Source organism: Trichechus manatus, unplaced genomic scaffold (assembly GCF_000243295.1).
Source record: "Trichechus manatus latirostris isolate Lorelei unplaced genomic scaffold, TriManLat1.0 scaffold00122, whole genome shotgun sequence".
Classification (NCBI taxonomy): domain Eukaryota; kingdom Metazoa; phylum Chordata; class Mammalia; order Sirenia; family Trichechidae; genus Trichechus; species Trichechus manatus.
In genome coordinates this window covers 2,987,144-3,011,726 of record NW_004444058.1, presented here as the reverse complement: position 1 = coordinate 3,011,726, position 24,583 = coordinate 2,987,144, and the positions used below count along the sequence as shown (strand labels likewise).

At 49.0% G+C, this 24,583-nt stretch overlaps 1 protein-coding gene across 1 annotated transcript in view; it reads right to left on the bottom strand.

The window, feature by feature from the left end:
- SSU72 (SSU72 homolog, RNA polymerase II CTD phosphatase) overlaps positions 1-24,303 on the bottom strand; it is a 30,695-nt gene extending 6,392 nt beyond the window's left edge. The window contains exons 1-2 of the mRNA XM_004384337.2: positions 24,017-24,303; positions 11,837-11,980 (exon numbers count right to left, since the gene is read on the bottom strand). Coding sequence (XP_004384394.1) covers positions 11,837-11,980; positions 24,017-24,096 — 224 coding nt within the window. The 5' untranslated portion in view covers positions 24,097-24,303. The remainder of the gene's footprint in view (positions 1-11,836; positions 11,981-24,016) is intronic.
- Positions 24,304-24,583: the final 280 nt, after the last annotated feature.

Sequence of the window (24,583 nt, the reverse complement as noted above, 5' to 3'; positions counted from 1 at the left end):
GCAGAGCACACTTCACTACCTGTGGTGGCTGCAGCTGACGCAAGGTCAGGTCAGAGGACGAAGTCCAGACAGTCCCCGCCCACATTTCCCACCCCAAGGCACAAATCCACCAAGACCAGACCTGCCACTTGACTGGAGGTTATCCACCACCAAGAAGGCTAGTCATTGCCGTTAACAGCCCTGTCCTCTTGCGCTAACCCCAGATTCCCTCCCTTCCCATCGTGCCTGCAGGGCAGGACCCGGGAACAAGACAGGAAGGGGCAGGTGATCCCAGCAGCTCCTCCTCCGCATGCTGCTCCTGAACAAGGACCTCGTGTGCTGGCAACTCAGTGGACAGCTGCTACTGGGCACAGGCCACCCTCTCCCTACCCCACTGTCACCCTCCAGTGGACGGTCAGCATCCTCACTGGGACACGGAGACACTCTCATCGCTCTCCTCACCCTGGTTCATGCTGCAGGGCTGTTTCCACATCAGGCACCGCCCATCTGTGGCCTGGGGGACAGACCAGTGTGACAGGGCTGTGCTCTGGGCCCCCAGCGCAACAATAAAGGCCGTGAAGCGGCCCGTCCTCCATCCTGCCACGAAACGTGAGATGGTACACAGCTGGAGTCAGTCCCAAACCCCTCTACCCCTCCCCCATTTATAATCTGCTGTGACAACGTTCTTAAGGTTTAAATGTCCACACCACCAGTCTTTAAAGGTCTTATTTAAAAAACCAAAACCAAAACGCCCCCATGACTCACCCACAAGTAGTGGGGGTCCAGCCCACCTGGGAGGGGTATGCTGTGGGGGTTGCTCATGCTGCAGAGATCCTCATGTGTCGTGTGGGGACCTGTGTGCTATGCGGGTCCCTGCATGCAGTGGAGGTTCCGCACGCTATGGGAGTTCCCACGTGCTGGGGTGGGGGGGGCCTGAATGCTGTTGGGGGTGCTCACATGCTGTTGGAGAACCTGAGTGTTGTGGGGGTCCCTCGTTCACCACAGGACCATGGCTCACAGACCCACCTCCCGGCATGAGAGGAGCTGCATCAGGGTGACTCTTGGGGATCTTTGATGGGAACTTCATGTGCATTAAATGGTCACCTGATCACCCCCCAAAACACAAGGCTGGAGCTCACGCTGACCCTACAGAAACACAAACATGAGAAAGCATAACAGCGGTGCCGGGACAGACGGCAGTGAAGCTGTTAATTCAAAAAATGAGGCTGCAAGAAGGTGTAAACAGTATCATCTCATTTTTTAGGAACAAGCATTACTTCTATGAACAAATGAACTTCAAGCACACCCACCTCTCAGGTAGTACACGTGGAGGGTGCGCTCCCTGCCTTGACGTTCAGGAGGGGAGCAACGGCCTGCCACCCATCCTAGGTCTCTCATGACACTACAACCCGCCCTGCCATCGACCATCGTGGGCCCGGCAGGGGAGGGAACCCCGGAACGGCAAAGGGAGAGGAGGACGCAAGCCAAAGCAGGTGCTATCGACAAGTTCTCTCAAAACAGCAAAGTAACAGCAAAGCTGCCTTAATTAGGCTGAAGTCACCAAAAAAGAACTGGAAAGGAGAAAACACTTGCTCTCCTCTAACCTGCTAGAGCCGAACCATGGTCCTGCCTGTGTAGCCTCATGCCCCCAACAAAGCCTCAGTTCCCCCAGGGACATCTGCCACTTTCTTCTCATCCCCTAGAGGCACTCACCCTGACCTGAGCCCACGTGCAGGTGGTGTGGGTGTGCTGACAGGACTGCTCACCTGACAGCCCCAGCACCTCTGGCCCACAGCCATCTGAGCTGTGCTGCCAGCCTTCCCCAAAGAGCTGAAGATGTGGGTGGCCGGCCGACAACTCAAAGAACGTCCACAAAACAGAATAATGCAACAGCCCCCTAAGCTCATTTCAGGGAACACTTCGTTCCAAAGATTCCAGAGCGGAGGCTCTCATCTTACTCTCATTTCCCCTAACAAGTCAGGGTGCAGGAGGAAGGCAGAATACAGTCTAACCTGGTGTTTCGCAAAGTGTGTCCCATGTGACAGATGCTTCTGCAAAGTGCTCAGGCACCCAGTCTGGAGAAGGCCGTCGCTCACCCTGCCATGGCAGACGTCCACACAGGAGCAGTGTCTCTAAGTCCTGAGAGGCTCTGAGGGGCCCCTGGTGCAGATGTCCTTGCACAAGGACTCTGTGGACACCAATGAAGAAGCTACCAGCGAGAACCATGGTCTCCTCAACACATCCTCCTCAGAGGCAAACACTGCCCCAACTGGTGTAAAAAGAGAGAGAATGCAGGCCACAGGACTGAAAGCAGCTTCGGTGGTCACCCAGCCACTGCCACTTCCGACAAACAGGATGTGCTGGAGGTGGGGACAGGGCAGGACGCCTGCCACAGGCACCTCAGGCAAGAGTGGGAACAGAGGATGGTCTCCTCGAGGAGGAGCTCCTGACCAAGCATCTAGAGGCCACTGCTTCTAGGAATGGACAGATCTGCTCCTCAGATACAGACCCTGCTGCCCCAGAGTCTCAGCTCCATGGGGTCTCTGCACCTTACCAGGCAGGAGATGGTTCGCTGGGACTGAAACAGCCTTGCTGATGTTCTCCCGGGTGTCTACTGTAGCACCTGACATATTGTATGCTGTATATACATTGTAAATTGTCTATCTTAGCACCGAACTATGCTGACAGGAAGCCCCGGCAGCTCCATAGTTAAGAGCTCCGCTGCTAACCAAAAAGTCAGCAGTTCAAAACCACCAGCCACTTCTTGGAAACTCTATGGGGCAGTTCTACTCTGTCCTATAGGGTTGCTGGGAGTCAGGATCAACTTGACGGCAACAGGTCTGGTCTGGTTTTGTGCTGACGTAACATATGCTGTATACATACATTGTATGGAGCCCTGGTGGCACAGTGGTTAAGAGCTCTGCTGCTAACCAAAAGGCTGGCAGTTCGGATTCATCAGCTGCTCCCTGGAAACCCTATGGGGCAGTTCATGATGATCTACGCTGTATATATATTGTGTATTATCTATTTTAGTACTCGACTGTGCTAATATATTGCATATTGTATACTGTAGCAACTGACTCGAGGGTGGGGAGCTCAGGATGCTCCAGGGCTCCACCAGCACAAAGTTCAATGGGCTACTGCTACCACGAACTCCACTCTGCACAGAAGGCCAGAGCAGACGTTTCTACCAGGGAAGAATTTCTGTGCCGTTGATGACTTTCTTTTAGTTTGCCTGAAGATTAAACTGAAGCAAATGGATTACAAAATAGTTTTTACAATTATACCAGTATAAAAACATACTGTTTAATTAAGACTTAGTAGATTTTTAAATAATAAAAATGGTAGACTACTATTTGTCTAAAAAGGGAAAACCTGAGCTGGAATCATATAGTGTAGTTACTTAAATTTGAAAGAAATGTGGTTAAAGCTCAGAAACAAAACTAAATTTTAAACAAATAAATTGGCTGGACAAATAAAGAGAAAATATAGTGGAAAAATATCTTTAGTCTCCATGTTTTGCTTGACACAGATATACTGCCTCCCGCCAGCTGTTCGATTAAAAATGATTAGAAATTTTAACCTCAAAACAAAAACAAAGACGTAACCTAAGCACTAGCTTGGAGTATTCAAATTTTTTTTTTAACCTTTTCTGAGAAAAAGTCAAATTATGACTTAGTCTGGAACACCAAATCATTTCTACAGAAATGGTTCAGAAACAGACCAAATCTCAAACATTATACTAGGAGGAAAACTGGGCCCAACCCACTCTGATTTGGAGAAACAAACACGCCTGTAAAGTTGGACAAGTCCGCAACACAGACCCAGCAAAACACAGCAATCAGCCGAGTCACTGTTGTGAGGTGAGCAGAGGAATCCTGGCACAGGGAAGACCTGCCAACATTTATAACAGCAGGGAGCTTCGCAGGCTGGGAATGTTCTGGAACTTTGGCTCTTCCGCACGCAGGGGGCTGAACCCTGGGTCAGTGCCTGCACCTCTGGGTCATCTCCCACCAAACACTAGGTTGAGGGAAAAAAGAAAAAGGATCACCCCCTCTCTGTTCTATTTAGTGATTTACAGAAAAATGAATTGTTTTACCAGAAAGTTGACTTATAAAGACGTGTCCCTCTGTCTAAAGGATGTCACCAGAGCTGTGAGTCTCATGACAATGCAGTTTTTACAAAGAAACTGAACTGTCTGTAAGAAAAGGGAGGGTCAGGCACTTATCCAAAAAGAGGCTGCCGCCCCCAGGGAGGACTCAGTGGGGTGAGACCTGGGGGGCTGACCAGCTCCCAGGTGAGGCCTCACGACACTGTGGGAGTAGCAGTGTCTACAAACCCCAACTCCTGGTGACCTCATGTGTGTCAGGGTAGAACTGTGCTCCACAGGGTTTTCACTGGCTGGTTTCTCAGAAGCAGATCGCCAGGCCTGTCTTCTGCGGTAGGATTCCAGCTAGAGGCCTTCAAAACACCACCAGAGGCAAGCATCGTAGAGAAATAAAACCTGAGTGTAGGACTCACCGTCAACAAAAACCAAGCTGAGGAAGTAAGGCAAGCGAGTGGAAAGAACAGTGATGGATCATGCAGTTTCCCCGTAAATCTACTGTCCCTGACTCGTCACCTGCCCCAAGCTCCAGCTGTTTTCAGGAACAGATTTCACAGGGCCGCACCAAGGATGGCTTAATGCAAGACGTGGGAGTTTTTCCTTAGAGCCTTTTATTTCTGCTTATTCACTCTGGGCTATTAGGAAGCCTGGAGCGTCCCTACAGGGGGCTAAGGCGAGCACAGCAGCATTCAGCAAACCCCTACCCACCCTCTGGGGAAAGGTCAATTGCAGAGCCCCACATCACGTCTACTGGAAGGTGTTCTGCGCCTATACAACTCTGCACACATCTGCTACCCCTCAGTCGCCCACCAGGAAACAGGGACCCTAGATCAGCCCGGGGCAGTTGGCCAGGTCCCTCCCAAAGGTGGCCCAAGGACCGTGGCCCTTCCCTAGGTTCTCAGGATGCATGTCATAAGAAGACATCCATTATGAGGAAGGTATGGCCACAAAATACCCTCTGGTGCCCCCAGAACCGGGCATAAGCCCAAGGACAGCAGCCTGGGATAGGGCTGACATAAAGACACATGTGGAAGAGGCACACACAGCAAAGGGCAGGGCGAGACCAGAGGGGTGTGAGGCTCAGAGCAGGATTCCCCACCTGAGGGCGCCTCCCTGGAGCTGCAAACGGAAGACAGGTACCTTACAGGGGAAGTGCCCTGCAATGCCGGGACTAGCATCTCAGCACAAGGCCCGTCAGGTGCAGGAGGCTTGTCACCATGCGTCAGGCACAGAAGGACAGTGTCCACAGACCATGGATGTCAGACAACTCCATCTACAGAGCGGAAGACCTCCACCCCTGGCTGCTTCAGCCAGGTCCCTGGGCCTCACCCTCCAGGCCTCTTTCAACCCTGCATCCCACCACCAGCAAGCGTAGCTGACCCCATTCCCCCCACCTCCCCAACCGTTGTCGCAGCTTTCCAGCTGTCTCACCCCACCTCTGCCCCTCAAACCACTCTGGTGTGCACGGCCCAACGTCAAGGTCAGACTGGAAGAGCATCCCCTGTCCATGGAAGGGCAACCATGCTCCCTTCTGCAAGGGCTTGCGCCACCTGGCCTATCCGGCTCCTTCACAGGACCCTGCACTGGCTGCCCAGGCTGGCATGCCCTGCTCTGGGTGCTTCTGGACCATTCAGTGTGAGCTGGGGCAGCCCTCCTCCTGGAACTGGACCAGCTTCGCTGCAAGCCCCAATTTACACTGCCTCCTCAGCAGCCCCTGCCTCTACCGCCCAGAGGGCACGCCAGAGTGTGCCACGCAGAACGCGGGGGGCTTCTAGGAGATGACCCCTGTCTGCTGTCCAGCCCCTCCCCAGTGACCGAGGACACAGCAAGGACACTCAGGAAACCCCACGGAGATGGAGCCCAAAACACAAACATGCAGCACCCCTCCTGTGACGAACGCAGGAGCCCCAAGGGGCGGGCTGGGGCGTGGCCAGTCCACGGTACACCCACCGCCAACAAGACGTGCTGTTAGGGAGCTGCCGTGGTGGGCACTGTCAGGGGCCTCATGTGCCTCCCCCCCCCCCAACTGGTCAAGGCTGTAGTGCCAGTGTGGGGATCGACCTACTCAGTGGCACTGGCCTTGCAGCAGTGCCCTCAGCACCCTGCGTGGGAGGCCTGAGCTGGGCAGGGAGAGGCCAGGGCTGCAGGAGCACAGGCGGCTGGGGGGGGACCCGTCCCCCCAAGAGCAGTGGCTTAGGACCCCTTTGTGGGCATCAACAACTGAGGACCCCACTGAGCACCCACAGATGTGGGCTTACTGTCTAGAAATCAAAGCTGCAGAGTGTTTACAGCCAGGGAAAGAGATGACACACACACGCACGCACAAATGGCCCTGCCGTCAGAAGTGACAGTGTCTATACAATGTCCCTTGAACACTCAGCAGAGAATAAGAGAAAGAAAAGTGGCATCTTAGTATTTCATGCCAATAGTTTTAAGCTCCCAGATCTCCTGGAATGGTCTTAGGGAACCCTCAAGGGTCCATGAACCGTCACAGCCTGAGAGCCCACACCTAAAGCTTGTGGGCTGTGACCTCCAGGTCAGCATATTAAGAAACAGATGTATTCTGACAAGCAGCAGTGTCTGTAAGAGCTACAGCAAGGCAGCCTGTGTACCACTCGGCCTGCAAACTGACTCAAGGACCCGAGCGAGGTCCCCACATTGACTCTATGAGCTCCTGGGCACTGGGTGTCAGATCCCAATGTCAGAGAGCAGTGGTGCTCAACGCCAGACCTCTGACCCAGGCCTGTGCCGCCCATACCAGCCTGGGATGGAGAGCAGTGGGCTGTGGCGCCCAGGTCAGGCCAGCTCCACCACCTCAATGGCCTCGAGTGCCCCCTTCCTAAAACCCCACTGATGGGTCTGTCCAATTTTCAACACGGGGTCAGACGAAATGAGTACGCAAACACCTTAGACATGATAATTACTGTTTTGGTCTTATTGTGAGCTATTTTCTATAACTCTAAAGTTTAGTATAAGTCAAAGTGGGTCTGCATTTCCCACCCCTGTGTAGGCCCAAGAGAAGAGAGACAGAAGCAAGAGTTGAGTGCAACCTACAGCCCCTGTGGGCACTGAGACCACATGGAGGGTCTCATAAAGCAGATCAGCGCCCACACCTGCGAGTTGCTTCCTCCAGGATGAAGGCCAGAGGCTGGGAATGGAGATTTACCAATTCTAAATAAAAACCATTTTGTTTTTACCTTTAATCCCAAGACAAGAAAGTGCACAGTGAGGATATGGGGATGTGTGTAAATTAACCCAAGCACTAAAAGAGGACGAATTAAGAAGATGGAAAGAAATAAACAGATATTTATTCATTTAAAAATGAAGTTAAATATTGCCTTTCTAAGACAAGTGATTTTCTAATTCACAAAGCAGTATTTACTGTGAGGTTTTAAATGAACATCTAACGTAAATTTACAAAAGGATACTCTTGGACAATACTGGATAGCCTCTGGGACATCCCGAGGCCCCAGCTTCCGGAAAGGAACTGAAGGGGCAGACTAGTCCCAGGCCCCACCTCTCCTTTGCGGGGAGAGTGTGGCTTTGTCTTCCTTTACCATTCTATTCATTTACATCTAGAATAAAAAATAACTTATCTCTTCACCAAAGGCCCCCAGGTAAGCTCGGCATTCCTAACTACAAACACCTCTCAACCAAAAAATAAAAAAGATCCCAGAAGGAAGCTCAACCGTAGGAACTAACTTGGTATAAAAAAAAAGCACAGAAGCCTCACCTATTTGAATGGACGCTAAACCCCACAGAGTGAAACATTAGGTTCAAAGGTGCTCTATGTTCAAGATGAATCTAATGCAAAGGCAAGAGGGAAAAAGTTCAAGGTCAAGGTGTAAAATGGACAGTTGGATACATGCTATGACATGGATGAACCTTGAAAACATTCTACTAAGGGAAAGAAGGCAGGTACCAAAAGCCACATATTACCTGATTCTGTTTCTATGAAAGGGCCAATATAGGCACATCCACAGACAAGAAGCAGAAGAGTGGTTGCCTGGGGCTGGGAGGGTTGGGGGAAAATGGGGAGTGGCTGCTAATGGGTTTCTTTTTGGGACGATAAAACATTTGAAAATTGATTGTGATGATGAATTGTATACTTTGAATGGGTGAATTCTAAGGAATATGAATTACATCCCAATAAAGTTATCAAGGAGTCCTGGTGGCACAGTGGTTAAGTGCTTGACTGCTAACCAAAAGGTCAGCGGTTTGATCCCACCAAGATGTGGCAGTCTGGTTCTGTGAAGAGGAAACCCTGGTGGCATAGTGGTTAAGCGCCATGGCTGCTAACCAAAAGGTCGGCAGTTCGAATCCACCAGGCACTCCTTGGAAACCATACAGGGCAGTGTACTCTGTCCTACAGGGTTGCTATGAGTCGGATCAACTCAATGGCAACGGGTTTTCTGTGAAGATTACGGCCTTAGAAACCCTATGGGGCAGTTCTACTCTGTCCTATACAGTCCCTGTGAATCAGAACTGACTTGACAGCACACAACAACAACAAAGTTGTTATCAAAAACAAGACAGTTCCCCTCATAGAATAGAGAATATTTATCTGCACTGTGGAGGGTTAGGGAATTCACATTTCCCACCCCTGGTCCACTGAGTACTCACCACCACCAACAGATGATTCACTTAAAGGAAATGGAAATGTAACACTACTAACCAACCCAGTCTAGCTTTACCAACCAGGGTTGGGGAAACTACTAGTTCAGTTTTAATCAAACACGGGGACATTCCAATACAACTCCAGTATCACTGCCCTGGAGAGTTCCCACAGCAGGCTTACGGCTCCAAGGTGGGGGAGGGGGACCCCTCTCCATCCTTCGAGGCTGACTTTTGCTCTTGGAGAAAATAACAAAAATTAAAATAACCTGTTAATAGCCAAAGACTTAAAAAATAAAGAATTTCAACACTACTGATCGAACTATTGGCCACAATTCATCAAGGGTTTAATGAACGCAAGGTCCTAGGGTCTAACACCTCTTAATTCTCAGGAACACCATGAGGCAGGTGCTGGGTCCCAGCGTCATAGGGGAAGGGACCAAGGTCCTGGCCACACGGAGAATGAATCAGAGCTCTAGCAGCTACACCTCCCCTCCGTGAGAAGAGCACATGCACAAACACGTGTGCACACGCATACCCACACACGTACATACATAAACACATGCACCCAATCATATGCGCATATGTGCACCCAAGAACACATACGCATATGCACAAGTACACGCGTGCACACGCACCCAAGTATGTGTGCCTACTGGCACCCAAGAACACACACATACATGCACACCCAGGCATACATGTACATATACACAAGTACACATTAACATCTTTCTTCTGCACAGATTGGATACTTAACAGGGAAACCACCTACCTCTATGAAGTCACCCCATAAAGGAGATTCTGAATTCTGAGAAGCAGACCCCTGCTCCTTCTTTCAGTATTGCCCGAGTCATGCAGACCACCACCCCTACTCCAAGCCAGGCGGATGTGACTGCTAAAGCAGGACTTGGTCCTTTTTAAAGGTCATCAGCCCCGACGTGGAAGAGGATTACTTATAAGGTCTGCCCACCTGTGTTGCTGTTACCTGCTGTTTCCATTTCACGCTGTCTCACTATACAGTGTTTAAACAATGAGTGGGCTAACTTAATTGCAGGATGGTCGTCCAGAGCAGAGGGACCTCAAGAAGCTCACTGCACACCAAGGCTTCATACCGCAATGAACCAGTTTGAACCCCTGCTGAATATTTGCATTTAAACCCCAGATATACCGAATCAGAAGCTACTATTTAACAAGATCCCCAGGTGATTCTCATATAGAACACATTTTGAGAACCACTGCTCTACCTGTGGTTCTCAGAATTGGTCCCTAACCAGTGGCATTAGCATCACCTTGGAACTTGTTAGAAATCCAAGTCTGAACCAAAACGAACCAGTTCAAAGCCCTCCTGCACACCAGGGTCTTACCTAAGTGATGGAAGCCTGGGGCTGAGATCAGCACCTTTTCCACAGGGACACAGAAGCCCCAGCCCTGGATGAGATTCTCAGGAAGGGACTCTGTCATCAGGCTTCTCATTCTGGCTAACAGACTGGAGCAAAGCAGGATGAAGGGTGTCTCCATCCACAGGGGAGAGACTCAGAGTGGCCTTCAAGAGACAGCTGCTTCTGGCGGGCAACCCAGAGCTCCACCCTCCCAGTTCACCCAGGATGTCAGGCTAGGTAGGATGCATTCCACCCACTCAGGGAGTCATCCTGCGTGCAGGGCCCAGGACTGCTGGGAAAGGGCGGGGGCATGCAGAGTGCACATCTGCAAGATTCCCATCACCACCCTACCCCCCAAGCTTGGGAACCGCAGCTCTGCCCTCTGCTTCCCCTCACATGCCCTCACACGCTGCCAGAGCCCCATCTTGCCCTGGACCCCAGTCATCGCTGCTTCACAGGGCCCCTCACTCCACAGCTCCAGTTACAGGGCCAACAGGAAGTGAGATGTTGCTGTCCCTGTCCCAGCCTCCCCTCCCTCCCCAGTGTCTGAACCACAGCAGGAGAGCACAGAGGGCACAAGGGGCCATAAATGTGGGGATCTGGTTTCACAACTTAGAAGGACCCCGAGGCCATGCCTGGCTACCTAAATAATCTACAGATGTACAGAGAACATATTTAGTTTATTGAAAACGGCAAGAGTGCCAATGTGAAAAGACAAGGAGTTTTCGATTGCATGTTTACATTCCCATATGCTCGGGCCCCGCCCGGAGCACCACAATCATGCCCTACAACAAAAGGCCCACGAATTTAGAACAAGCGTGAAGACAAGGAGGTGCCCCGGCCACACCTTGGGGCACTGGTCATCTTCACCATGACATACTGTCACATTGAGAAAAACGTATTTTAAAATACCTTTTCTTTTCACATGAATCTTAAGTAGCAGATGCAGTCTGTTTTAACTCTTTCTGGAATGAAGTAACCCCACTGCTGTCGAGTCAATTCCGACTCACAGAGACCCATAGGGTTTCCAAGGCTATAAATCTTTACAGAGGCAGACTGCCACATCCTTCTCCAGTGGAGCTGCTGGTGGTTTCAAACTGCCGACCTTTCAGTTAGCAGTTGAGCACTTTCACCACTGTGCCACCAGGCTCCTTGGAATGAAGTTCTCCCAAATTATGAGCTGCTGAAACACTGTCAGGCAGTCAACTGGCCCTCTTCACCCAACCACTCTAAAAACATAACCAGGGAGATATGTGAGACAACTAGGCCACATGTGTACCAGCTCAGGTGCACACACACAGACGCACACGCACAGAGGCTATAAGGCGGCCCGGCAGCGTGGCGGCACCTGGACTCTGTGGCTTCACTCTCCTCCTCTCAGCCCCCGCCCAGTCAGAGCCCCTGCGTGACTAACTGTGTCAACAGGGCCTTCACTTGTCTTGTGCCTCAGGATGCCCACTGCCCAGACGGTTCTAACCCTGGGACCATCCAGTGAGCACCAGGAAGACAAAAGTGGTCGTGAGGATTATGTAAGTCTCTCTCTCTCAAAAAAAGGAAAGGAAAGGAAGAGAAAAAGAGGGAGTGAAGTGTTGCATCACCGCATGCACCACGACTCAGCAAATGACAGAGAAGCAGCGCTTCCGCCTCCTCCCGCTTCGCGAAGGACATCTGCCTACAACTAACGCCAGGGCAGGGCATACGCAGCACAGGACACCTCCAGAGATGACCATGGGGCTTAAAGGGCCATCCTCGGGGATACAGTTCTTTGTCTTTCCTAAGAAGATCATTGTACATCTGATCATATGTGGTTTTGAAATCATAGACGTTTGGCTTGTCTGGGGCTGGTCCCGGGAGCTTCACATGTGTCCCTGTCCCGAAGGATCGCACACTGAATCCTCGTTTGCTGAAAGACACAAAGGAAAAGAGATTCACAGTTGGATTAAATGAGAAAAGGACAAATTGAGTAAATTTTATTTGTTGACATTAGAGAACATGTTTTAAAATTTTTAACTTTGAATATTACTTTTATTAAAAAATAAAAATTCTATAAAGCTAGAGGAAACCTACCCAAATGGAAGATGAAGGGCCTGTCACCGGCTATCTATCACAGGCTGTCTGAAACTGCAGTTCTGACACATGGAATTAGAGTGCTCTATCTAGAATACTCCATTCAGAACACTGGGGTCCATCTAGCCTATGTCTTGGCCTTCGTGCAGGATTCACGTTCACCAGATTTACATTTTCTGATTCCTAAGAAGCTTCTGAAGAGCTGACAGTATGTTCAAGCACTCCTTTTGAGGTCTGCCACCCTTCACCACAGGGAACCCCATCCTCCTGTTTCCCAGGACCTGGCAAAGCATCTCTTCATCAGGAACTAGAAACACGGTTCTAGTAGTGTCGTGTACATGGGAGTGCCACATACACAGGAGCACCCCGTATGTGGGAACATCTTGTACACAGGAACGCTATGTGCACGGGAGTGTCTCCTTGGTCGTGAGCATGGTAAAGACTACTAAGGCTACGGGCATCAGCTCAGTCTAAGAACAGCTGCAGCAGCTCTGGTCTACGCTCTCATAACCTAACAAGTTCACGATGACAAAACTGACCAAGTGCTGTTTCCTGATAAACTGGGAAGCCACGTGCTGACAGTACAGTAAAGACATTAACTGGAGGGGTGCGTGAAATGAGGCCTGAGAGCGACAATGTGAACTATGGGGAGAAACGTCATCTTAAAACACAAACACTAGTCTATCAGAAGAAAGACATCCTCCATATAGAGTTTTTAAGATCAAAAGACCCTTCTGTCATTGCCAACAGACATACTTCCATGCTTGGTGTAACAGGTTACGCGCGACAGTTAGTTTGGTGTGGAACTTGTGTTCTTCCAAACAGTAAAAAAGGTAAAACTTTGAAGCGTTAGATGTGTCAAAATAAAACAGACATCTTGCCTCAGCTTCCCATTTGCACCCCATGCTCTCTGTGCCCAGAGGGTGTGCTGGCTGCAGGATTCTCCATCAGGCCCAGCTCACCTCACTGGCCCTGTGGGACCAGCATGCAACCAGCTGGTGGAAACTACCACTGTCTCAAGTCTTCCTGTATTTTTTATTGCAGCCCAGGGTGTGTCAGGCAATCTTTAAAGACAGATTTGGTTGTCACAACCGTGGCTGCAACTAATGTCGAGTGGGCAGGGATGCTGCTCATGTGCTACTGTGTACAGGACAGCTCCTACTGCAGTCATCAGCCCAAATATTCCGAGGTGAAGCAACCCTGATAGAAGGAAATGGTCCTTAAGTATATAAACACAATGCTCCACGTTACTCATATAAGAGAAATGCAAAACACAAGCCACTACCTTTCACTTGTCATATTAAGAAAGTTCAGAAGGTATATGTTCGGTTTGGGTCTCTCCCACTACAATGTCAGCACCACGGGGCGAGGGGGCTTTGTCCGTCTGCCCTGTTCACTGCTGGGTCCCAGCACATGCGGCAGTGCATGTACACCAATAGTACGCAGCAGGTACATGGTAACTGCCTGTGGAATGGCAAGTGAATCACAGGACTAGAGCAGCTGCTTAGCTGTGGCGCGCAACTGATGGACGTGTAACTGGAGGACAGTGTGGCAGTACCCAGCAAATGACCACTGCACATCACCTTAAGTCTAGAAATCCATCCTATGGGACATGCATGTGTGTTTGCCACACAGCCATGGTGAGATTCAGTTGCACAAGTGGCCAGAAATAACCTACATGCCCCTACAGAGCAGGATACTCTGCGAATGTGCAATCAAGAGGGAGCAGTAGACACCCTGAACTGGAACAGCCTCCAGGCGGAAGGAGCAGGTGTGGAAGCCATGCATACCTGCGCCGACCCGGCACATGGTGAGTCCACGCTCACAAGGACCCTGTGCAAGCCCAGATGGCTCTGGAAGGACATAGGACTGTGGAGGGCCATCTCCCCTAGGGAGAGCCAGGTGTCCAAAGGCACCCTATCGCACCTGCCCAGATCGCCCACACAAAATATCACATTTAAAAACTAATTTTTAAAAAAGCGGCTCTTATCTACCTCTCATTTGAGTTAAACACCTCAAGAGTCCTCCGAGGTTGAAAAAAGCCTAGTCATGTCCTCTGTCCCGCGACATGCAGTCTGGCCCCCCAAATGCTGTATATAAAAAGGTTGGCAGATTAACAATCAATAAACCAAAGTCCACATACCCCCCAACTGTGAAAATGAGCCTAAAGACACCAAAAATAAAACTTCCCAGATTTGGTCACAACTACAGATCCCAACAAAAAGTGAGCTAGAAAGCACAGACAGGCCGACTGCTGTGGCTGGAGCAGGACTCAGCCCCAGCACAGTGAGGTGAGAGCACCTTGAACACCTGCCCCTTAAAGAGGTGCACAGAGATCTATTTCCTTACTAATTCTGTAAATTTACAAAAAAGAAAAATTTTTCTGGCAAAACACTAGCCTGTGGTGGAGCTGGCAAAGTGAGGCAAGCCTCTGCATGCTGGCACAGGGAGACAGCTACCAGGCCCTGCTCTGTGGGCCCACATTCTCCGCAGGACCAAATGAACCAGGCAGAAACAAAGGATATACACAGGGGAGGACAAGATTTGCCCCATGTGCCTCACAGGGCATCCATCATGTCACAAGGACAGCCAAGAGACAGGCTGCAGAGCCTTGACCTGCTTCTGTCCTGTGGCCTTGTAAGGGCCAGCAGCTTCAGGGCTGCCTCCAGGGACCAGGCTCTCATGAAGGGGCTTGGCACCTCCAGGTTCACAGCCTGCAGCACCATTCCTACCCAGATAAACAACACCAAGTGCCCCGAGTCCAATACCAAAGGACCGTGGGAGGTGATGACATCAGGGCCCAAACTTCTTGCAGATGAGAGTTGTCCACGGGGGCAGTTCACTTTCTGAAACACCGTGAGATGAAGAGCCCTCTTAGACTCGGATCACCCTGGAGAGTAGTGCTCAGGGGCTGGGGATGCAAGTGCGGGAGCACACCACCCTGTGTACTTTGCCCAGACAGAGGGAACCACACTTGACAGACCCATGTCTCTCCCATGACCACGGTGATCTGAGCTGCCCTCACAGTTGCCAGAACTTTCTGTGAGGCCCTCACTTCATTGCTCACCCCGCCCCAAGGAGGGCCCACTGGAAGGACCCTGCGTCCTTGTCACCACCCTGAACCTTGAAGCCAATGTTTCACCCTCCCCTGGGGCTGATGTCATCCCCTTCCTAAAGAACCTGCGGTCACTGAGGCAAAAGCCTCTGAGACCCCCACTGAGTAAAACGTACCAGACTTCATTAAACAGCAGGAAGAGAAGCTCTGTCCACTTCAGGTAGACGCTGCATCCCAACCTCACTGCCTAAATTGTGAGCAGTGTGCCTGTTGAAGTCAAGTCATTCCTGAGCAGCCTGGGTCTGCAGGCTCACCCATCTGGATGAAGGGCAGTAGGTGTGTGAACTCCGGGTCAGAGGGTCAGGCAATGGCCCCAGCAGCGCCCAGCACCCTCCCACCCTGCATGGGCAGTTATGAGCTCAGGCACATCACCCCTTTCACCCGTGTCCGGGGCCAGCAAGGCTTCCTCAGCCCCATGAGTAGGCTCTGCCTCTGGCTATGTACCCCCAGTCCTCTCCCCACTCACACATTCACATCAGGAGTGCCTAGCGTCCACCCTGTGTCAGGCACTGTGCTGGGATTAATCAAACAAGGGACCTGCCTCTCAGAGCCAACAGGGAGGGAGGACAATGAAAAAAGAAAACAAGGAAGTCCCTCACATAAGTCTGTGTGTTATGACAGACACAAAACCGTCCCAAGGAGTAATGGAGCTGGTGGGCAGAGGCCGCTCCCAAGAAATGACTGGAGGATAAGGATGTTCCCAAGCAGAAGGAAGGCGGTCCAACCAGAGGTGCTGCTAGTCCATGCATAGGGCAGTCCAGCCGCTGGAGGAACAGGAAGGAGGCCACAGGGGCTCATGCGCCAGAGGCAGGTGATGTCTAGAATAAGCCACGAAGGAACCATGCCACACCAGAGCGGCCACTTTACGTGGGAATCCCTCCGCTCAACATGGATTTTACTACCTGGCAAAGTAGACTTCCACGTATTGATCTGTTGTTCAAATCTCTTGTGGGGTTTGAAATTTTGCCACTGGGTGTCCAAATGGAACATTCTCCACTTTAATCTGTCTACATGCCTAAGAATGGATGATCACAAAGATAACCTGGCTGAACCCTGAACAAGGTTCATGAGCACAGTCCTGGGTCTCTGAGGGCCAGGCAGGGACTCCACTCAGGGAAGACTGGCCTGCTGTAAGGTGCCTGAGGGCCTGCTGCCCTCCTCATGTCTCCAACTGAGTCCCATATCCTGGCACATAGTGCTTCCCTGCCAGTGCCCGCCTATCACAGTTACCAGAGCAAAGTGTCCGGTGGACAGTCTGGAGCTGAGCAAGGTTGCTTATACTCAATGACACAGGCCTCAAAGGGACCCAAGGGGCCCACACCCAGACCTGGAGACCTGCATGGTGACTGCTACAGGCCTCCATGCCCGCACCCCTGAAAAGTGATCTCAACAGTCTTCATTCACTAAGGCATACAGAAGTACAGCTATTTTAATCATCTGAACATTAATATCATGTACGATGATTAACCAGCTTCAAAAGTAAATTCTGAAAATTTAAATGATAGTGAGCACAGAAGTAAATGCTATGAACTTTATTTTTCTCCATTTTCCTGCTCCCCAACTTTCTGAAATGTTACTTTTAATCAAGTGTATTTAAAAATAAATGGAACACAGCTTCTTTTCCCCAACAAAATGTTCACAAGTGGCAAAAAAGCTAAAGAGCAGCAGAAGCACATTTCCTGTGAGCTGATGCCGCTGACACAACAGCAGTCATGTGCTGGGACAACAGTGTAGTTGTGACAGTTTGTTTCTTCCACCAGAGAGCTGGGCGCTATTAAAGTTCTCCTAACAACTAGAAGGCTTTCTCACAAAAGCCAGATATTTTGAATGTTAAACTAATCTTCCAGCCAAATATTTGGTTATCAAATGTCTTTATAAGCACCAATAATCTGTCATAAAGGATCCATCACAGAAAATGTTAAATTCTGGGAAACAGAGTTGTCTTCATTTTATCCCAACAGCAAAAGATACAATAACACTAGGACGAACACCAGAAAGGACTGTAAGAAAATATCCAAACTAACAGCATGTATTAAGGTAGGTATTTTTTCTATTTTTCATGTTCTGTAGTGAGGTTATATTAATCAAATTTTAAAAAAAATTTTTGTTTTGGCTAAGACGGAAATGCTACCTTCTGAAAACTCCATCTGTGTGTGAGTGAGGTGCATTCACAATCAGTTACCTGTATTAAAGACAAAATTGATCCACTGCATTTCTCAGAAGAACAAACAAATCTGTCTTGGAGGAAGTATGGCCAGAATGCTCCTTAGAAAGGAGAATAATGAGACTCTGTCTCACTTACTTCGGACACATCATCAGGAAAGACTAATTGCCAGAGAAAGACATCATGCTTGGTAAAGTAGAGTCAGTGAAAAAGTGGGAGATCCTCAATGAGATGGACTGACACAGTGGCTGCAACAATGGGCTCAAACAGAGCAACCATCATGAGAATGGCACAGGACTAGGCAACATTTCATTCTGTTGTACGTGAGGTCACTAACTCGAAGAGGGCACCTAACAACAGTCTCTGATGGCCTCACATTTACAGAATGCAAATCAACTGTTCACAGGCTATCACCACTTCATCACTGGCCTGTAATTTCACTGTGGTAGAGCCGAAGAATGTTGTGCGCTGTCAAGCTGATTCCGACTTACAGCAATCCTTTATGACGCAGAACTGCCTCATAGGGTTTCCTAGGCTGTAATCTTTACGGAAGCAGATAGCCAGGTCTTTTCTCCTGTGAAGCTGCTGGTGGGTTTGAACCACCAAACCTTCAGTTAGCAGTCAAGCGCTTTAACCACTGCACCACCAGGACTCCTTAGTCAAAGATAAGGTAAGCAAAAAAAATCTCCTCTGAAGTGTTAACATCCAAAAGAATTTACGCCATCACCAGCAAAATTTGGACCCTTACGTACTTCAATAAATGTTTTATTTCTTCCGACTCCTGCCTGGCACACCCTGCCCTCATCAACTCTGCTTCTCAGGGCACCATGTTCTTTTGCGAGTCACTGTGTCTCCCCAAAAGTTGTCCCTACCTCTTAACATAGTACCAGCACAGAGTGGACCCTCAATACTTTGCTTCAAATGACCTAGCAACACACAACCACCATCCACATACTTCTTTCTGGTGTGATCACTAAGAACCTGCTACCGACCATGTGTGAACCTGCTAAAATCACCTTCCCTGCTCTGGGCTTCACCTGTTTTCTCATCTATAAAGGTTACTAAAATGGTTCTTCATGCAGTTAGTGTTTCAGTAGCTGGAGCTGTGACTGTTTCGGTCTGCCCTGTCTTGTCTCAATAGTCACATTTAAGCAAAAATCTAACTTCCTCCAAACATCCCCTGGTCCTAGTTCTGACTTCAAAACAAAGAGTGCCCAGTCCCTAAGCCCACGAAGGCAACTGTGTTCCTTGAAGGCACACCTTCAGCATCCTCAGCCCTTCTTAAGGACGTGATCTCAACTCCTCTCACCTTCCCAGATTGTTTCCAATTTGCTTTCTTCAAGGGGATCCAGAACCAAAACAACAAAAACACAGCTGAGGAGGCGACCACCCCTCCCTTGTAAAGGGTAATATGGTCCCAGATCAGGAGGTGGCTAGCACTGGGACTGGGAATGTGGGTTAAAAGCTGGCACCTGGCACGTACTAGCCATGTGACCACGTGCAAATCAGGTAGCCCTGAGGGTCCTGCCTGTGAGAGATACGAATTCCTCCACCCCCAGTGTGGCCAGGATGCATCTGCGCGCACCATGACTGCATGAAGACTGAGCCCTTAGCTAAGCCTACTGCCCTCCCCCACTCCCCAGCTCCTGCTCCACCTGTGCTTTGCTCATCTCGAGTTGACTCACTTGTCATGTTTTCAGAGCCCCTGGTATCCACACCCTCTCTGTAACTCTAGCACAGACCTCTCACCGTGGGTACTCTCCCCTCACCTGTCTAAGTGGGGACCGTGGACAGCCTAAAGAGCAGAGGGGTGAAACCAGATGGGAAAGCACCTGGCACGTAGGAGCTCAGTATGAAAAACTCTCAGCGTGGTGCTTCTGCAGCCTGTAGCTGATCTTCCCAAAATCACACCGATCATCTAAGTCATGGATGGAGAACAGACTGAGAATCCAGTGCGGTCATTTATGGAAGTCTTTTTAGAAAATTTGTTGTGTATGGCTATAACTGGAGCCCTGGTGGAGCAGTGGCTAAGAGTGGTTAAGAGCTCAGCTCCTAACCAAAAGGTCAGCAGTTTGAATCCACCAGCCGCTCCCTGGAAACTCTATACGGCAGTTCTACTCTGTCCTACAAGGTCACTACGAGTCGGAATCAACTCAATGGCAACAGGTTTTTTCGGTTTGTGGCTACAATTAAAGATGTATCTTCCAAAAATCAATATGCCCCTTACCACTAAAAATTAACCATTGGTTAAGTCCACCTAGGAGAAGGGTTTGGAACAAAAAACAATTGGCTCCCAAGGGAGACCTTAATCCATGGAGTACAAAAAACAGGAGGCTCTATGGAAATGTAAAACAAAGTCCTTCCTACACTCCCTTCAAATATAAACAACAGCCAGGACAGGTATCTGAAACAATTTAGTTTCAAAAGATAAAATTATCATCCCAGGGAACATTATGACTAGCTCTAAAAAAATGCCAACATTCATTACCACTTCAATTTGATTTGTCAGGAAAATGCATTCAAGGCTGGTTTTCAATAGAGTAAAATAAAAACCGATAGGGATTCACTGGTGAACTATCTACTGTGTACATTCAATTAGCGACACTCGTTTGACATGTTTCATTCCAGAAGTTCTCCTATGCAGTTTTATGCAATTGTAACTGAAGTGCACACACAATTTTCCTGCCTTTTTTCAGTTATCATAACCATTTTTCTGTGCTTTTCCATTTTCAAGACCTGCACAAGTTTCTAAACCTGACCTTCATAGGCGCTGCTAGCTTGTAATAGAAAACCACTATCTTACAAATGTCCTAAAAATGTTTTCAAAACCCTGTAAATAAACCCAATAGAAGAGACAAAGCACATTAAGTTTACAAAAGTGAAAACAACAATAGATGAAAACTTGTTCAACTCAACAGCAATTTTAAAACTAGAGCAGGGTGAAAACCCTTTTTTAGTTTCCTGCTGTACAACCTGAAAAGATAAAAATAATGCCTAGGGTGTGAGGAAATGGGAACTCAGTAAAAAGCTACCAGACTCCTGGGAAGGTATTTTGGCACAAAGTAAAAAATCTAAAACAAGTCAACCTTTAACTCAGCACTTCCACCTCTAGGAATGTACCCCGAGGAAATCAAAAGCTTGCAAAGATATATTTATAAGGCACAAGGACGCTAACACTGTAAGTCTGAAAACAAGGAAATCAAAACCTGTTGCAGTCAAGTTGATTCCAACTCACAGCAATCATATAGGACAAAGCAGAACTGTCCCATAGGGATTCCATGGCTATAATCTTTACAGAAGCAGAATGCTGTATATTTCTCCCTCGGAGTGGCTAGTAGGTCGAAATGCCTACCTTTCAGCTAGCAGTGCTTAACCACTGGGCCACCAGGGCTCCTTGAAAACGAAGCCTGTTAAGAGTGAATTGTTACAAAATCAATGGCTCCTAGGAGTCCTAGGATTCCCGGGCCCTGGTTTGTTAACCACCCTCCATTGTTCAAGATGAATAAATGTAGCCAAATTCAAACCACCCAAATTAACACACGAACGAACGCTGATTTAGAAAGATGTTCACAATCTTATGTGAAAAGAGCAGATTACAGAACATTAGCTCCCTTAAGCATTTGTATGCACAAAAAACACCTGGAAAGATGTGTACCAAAATGTTGTTTTGTGAGTAATCCTTATTATTCTCTTTCCCTTCCCTGTATTTTCTACAGTTAGAAATTTTGACAACATGAAAATATTACTTTTAAAATTAAAATAAGCTATTTCAACTAAGAAAAACACCCCAATATAAACATTTTAAAAATTAAAGATCCATGTCTAAACAGTAACTTCATGTTCATGATAACAATACATGTTACTCTAAACTTACCTCCTATTGCCCTTACTCTGAATCTACTCTTTCTAAGAGTAAATTTGAGAGTAAAGTAGGGAGGAGCACACACAAGGATCCCCACTTGGTGGTTCCACAGAGGGGCTCTTCTACACCCGTCTCCACAGGAGGCCCAGCGTTGTGCCTGCTACAGCTGTTCTGAATTCAACAAGGACTTGCCATTTTGCAGAAATTGTCCCAGGAAATATCAGATTGGTATGAGTTTAAAACAGCCACTAAACCTGAGTGCATTCTATTATCTTTTCCAGGTGTGAACCTTGCATTCTTTCACTTAAATTTATGACATTTTAATCATACTCTCTATGGCTCAGTGCAGTGTGGAGATTGGACCCCCCACAATGTAATGCTAGCCAAATACTCACTTTTAAAAACCTTTATACTGATTTATTAGGTTCCAAATATACCACACCCTACACACACACACACACACACACACACACACAAATAACACTAAGCAAATACAGTGAGCAGTGTGGTAGATGTTAGGAAGAAAAACTCAACAATAAAGAAACTCACAATTAGCAGATACAATCATGGTCATAAAACTATTTCCCACTTCATTAAAAACGAAGAGGCGATGTGGGAGAGGAATCCTAATTTTCCCCAAGGGGCCATGTGCCCAAGTTGCTCAGGAGATTCAAAGCTGGGCTGTGATCACAAATGAAGCTGCACTGTTTTCTTTTCAAGTGCACATACAGAAACTTAAAAGGAAACTAATTTCAACTTCATTTTACTATCGAAGCTGACAAGTATATAAAAACTTAACTGTAATGAAAGTTATCAATTTCATATTTTGGATGAAGAAAGTTTACCAAACAGGATTAAACTTTTATTAAACATGTACAACACAAGGGTCACAAAAGATAAGTTAGTACTAAAACATTAACTGGTAGCGTCAAACCAAATTTTCGCCTAGTATTCCAGAAATTCGACTGTGTGGATCATAATTATGGATAACATAGTATAGAATGGGAAGTCCAGAACACTTAATTGTGCTCGTGGAACCTGTACATAGACCAAGAGGCAGGAGTTTGAACAGAAAAAGGGGATACTGAGCGATTTAAAATTAGAAAAGGTGTGCACTAGGGTTGTATTCTTTCCCCATATTTATTCAATTTGTATGCTGAGCAAATAATCCGAGAAGCTGGACTATACAAAGAAGACCACGGCACCGGGATTGGAGGAAGACTCATTAACAGCCTGCAACCTTGCTTGCTGAAAGGAAGAGGACTTGAAGCACTTACTGATGAAGATCAAGGACTACAGCCTTCATTATGGATTACATCTCAACATAAAAGAAACAAAAATCCTCACAACTGGACCAATAAGCAACATCACGATAAATGGAGAAAATATTGAAGTTGTCAAGGACTTCATTTTACGTGGATCCACAATCATCGCCAATGGAAGGGGCAGTCAAGAAATCAAATGACGTATGTATTGGGCAAACCTGCTGCAAAAGACCTCTTTAAAGTATCAAACAGCAAACATGTCACTTTGAGGAATAAGGTGTGCCTGACCCAAGCCATGGTATTTTCAATCACCTCATATGCATGTGAAACTTGGACAATGAATAAGGAAGACGCAAAAATTGATGCCTTTGAATTAGTGTTGATGAAGAATATTGAATATACTATGGACTGCCAGAAGAACAAACCAATCTGTCTTGGAAGAAGTACAGCCAGAATGCTCCTTAGAAGCCAGGATGGCGAGACTTCTCACGTGCTTTGGACAGGTTATCAGGAGGTACCAGTCCCTGGAAAAGGACATCATGCTTGGTCTAAAGTAGCTCAGCGAAAAAGAGAAAGACCCTCAAGGAAAAGGATTAACACAGTGGCTGCCAACAATGGGTTCAAACATAGTAACGATTGTGAGGATGGCGCAGGGCCGCGCAGTGTTTCCTTCCGTTGTACACAGGGTCGCTATGAGTCGGAACCCACTCGAGGGCACCTAACAACAACAACGTTCCAGAAATTACTCACGGAGGCTTTCATTATTCGGGTGGCGGAGGGAATAATTTTTTCATGAGACATGAAAATGCGGATGGTAACAAATACGCAAATTTTATAAAGTTAACAAGAAGACCCTTTTCTATTTTTTAAGACTCAGTCTATCAGGAGTTATGCCATGTAAGTTTGATTATGACGATACACTCTGAAAATAAAATCGTCGGACCCTAACCTTGTTCCTGACATTTAACGCTTTAATACTGAGTATTTTAAAAAGGTGCCTGCCAGTTTTCAGATACATAAACATGCAGGCAAAACAGCTGCAAACACAACCAGCCTTTTAGGCTAACTGGGGACTCTGATTCTGCGACACGTCAACATTTCGGCTTAGAAACGAAAATTTCCCATGTTGCTAAACACAGCGTGAAGCACCGGGCGCTGGCGAAGCAGGGTGCGGCGCACCAAGCGCTGTGGACTCCTCGCTACGCCGGGGCCTGCGGGAGCCAACCAGCCTGAAGTGGAGTCCGGCCGGCCCCGCGCCGTCGCGAGCCGCGGCCCCCTCAGTCCTCCTTCCGCGGGGCCGCCCCGCACGGCCTGGCTGGCCACAGCCGACATGCTAGGCAGCCGAGACCACCGCAGCCCGCTGTCCAGCACCGGCCGGGGTCTGGAGCGCAGCGGGCGCCGGGAGGGACGGCCGGTCGGCCGGCGTCCGATGGGGCGCTCTGGGCCGGGGCGTAAGCTCTAGCTACCTGAGGATGTTGTGCGCCTCCATGCTCCGGTTCTGGTTACTCGAGCACACCACCGCCACCCGCAGCGGCGACGACGGCATGGCGGCGGCGGCACCGTCTGCGGCGACCGCGACTCCCCCTCTCCGGGACTCCCACCCGGCGGCAGGACTTCCGCGCGACCAAAATGGCCGCAGCGGCGGCCGGAAGTCGACGACGCGGAAGCGCGGCGGCGGAGACGTAGCCCGTCTGCACGTGCTGCGTGGGCGTCTGCGAGCCGGCCCAGAGCCCTTAACCCGCGAGCGGAGGCAGAGGATTCGGCTCACACCGCAGACCGAGACAGCGGATGTCCGGCGTCCGCCGCGTCTGTTCCGGGCCTCCGCAGTAGCAGCTCATGCTCCGCCCTCCGCAGAGAGGTTCGCGATAGCACGGCCTGGCGCGCCGCGCTGCGCCGACGCCCGTGACGTCACAACGCCCCGCCATCGTCGCCGGGAGTGACACTCAAGACGCCGCGTCGGCCCGTCCTGGGCTCGTTGGAGGCGTTTGGTGGCGTCCAGACTGGAGGCTTCTGGGCGGACTTGCGCCCTCCGT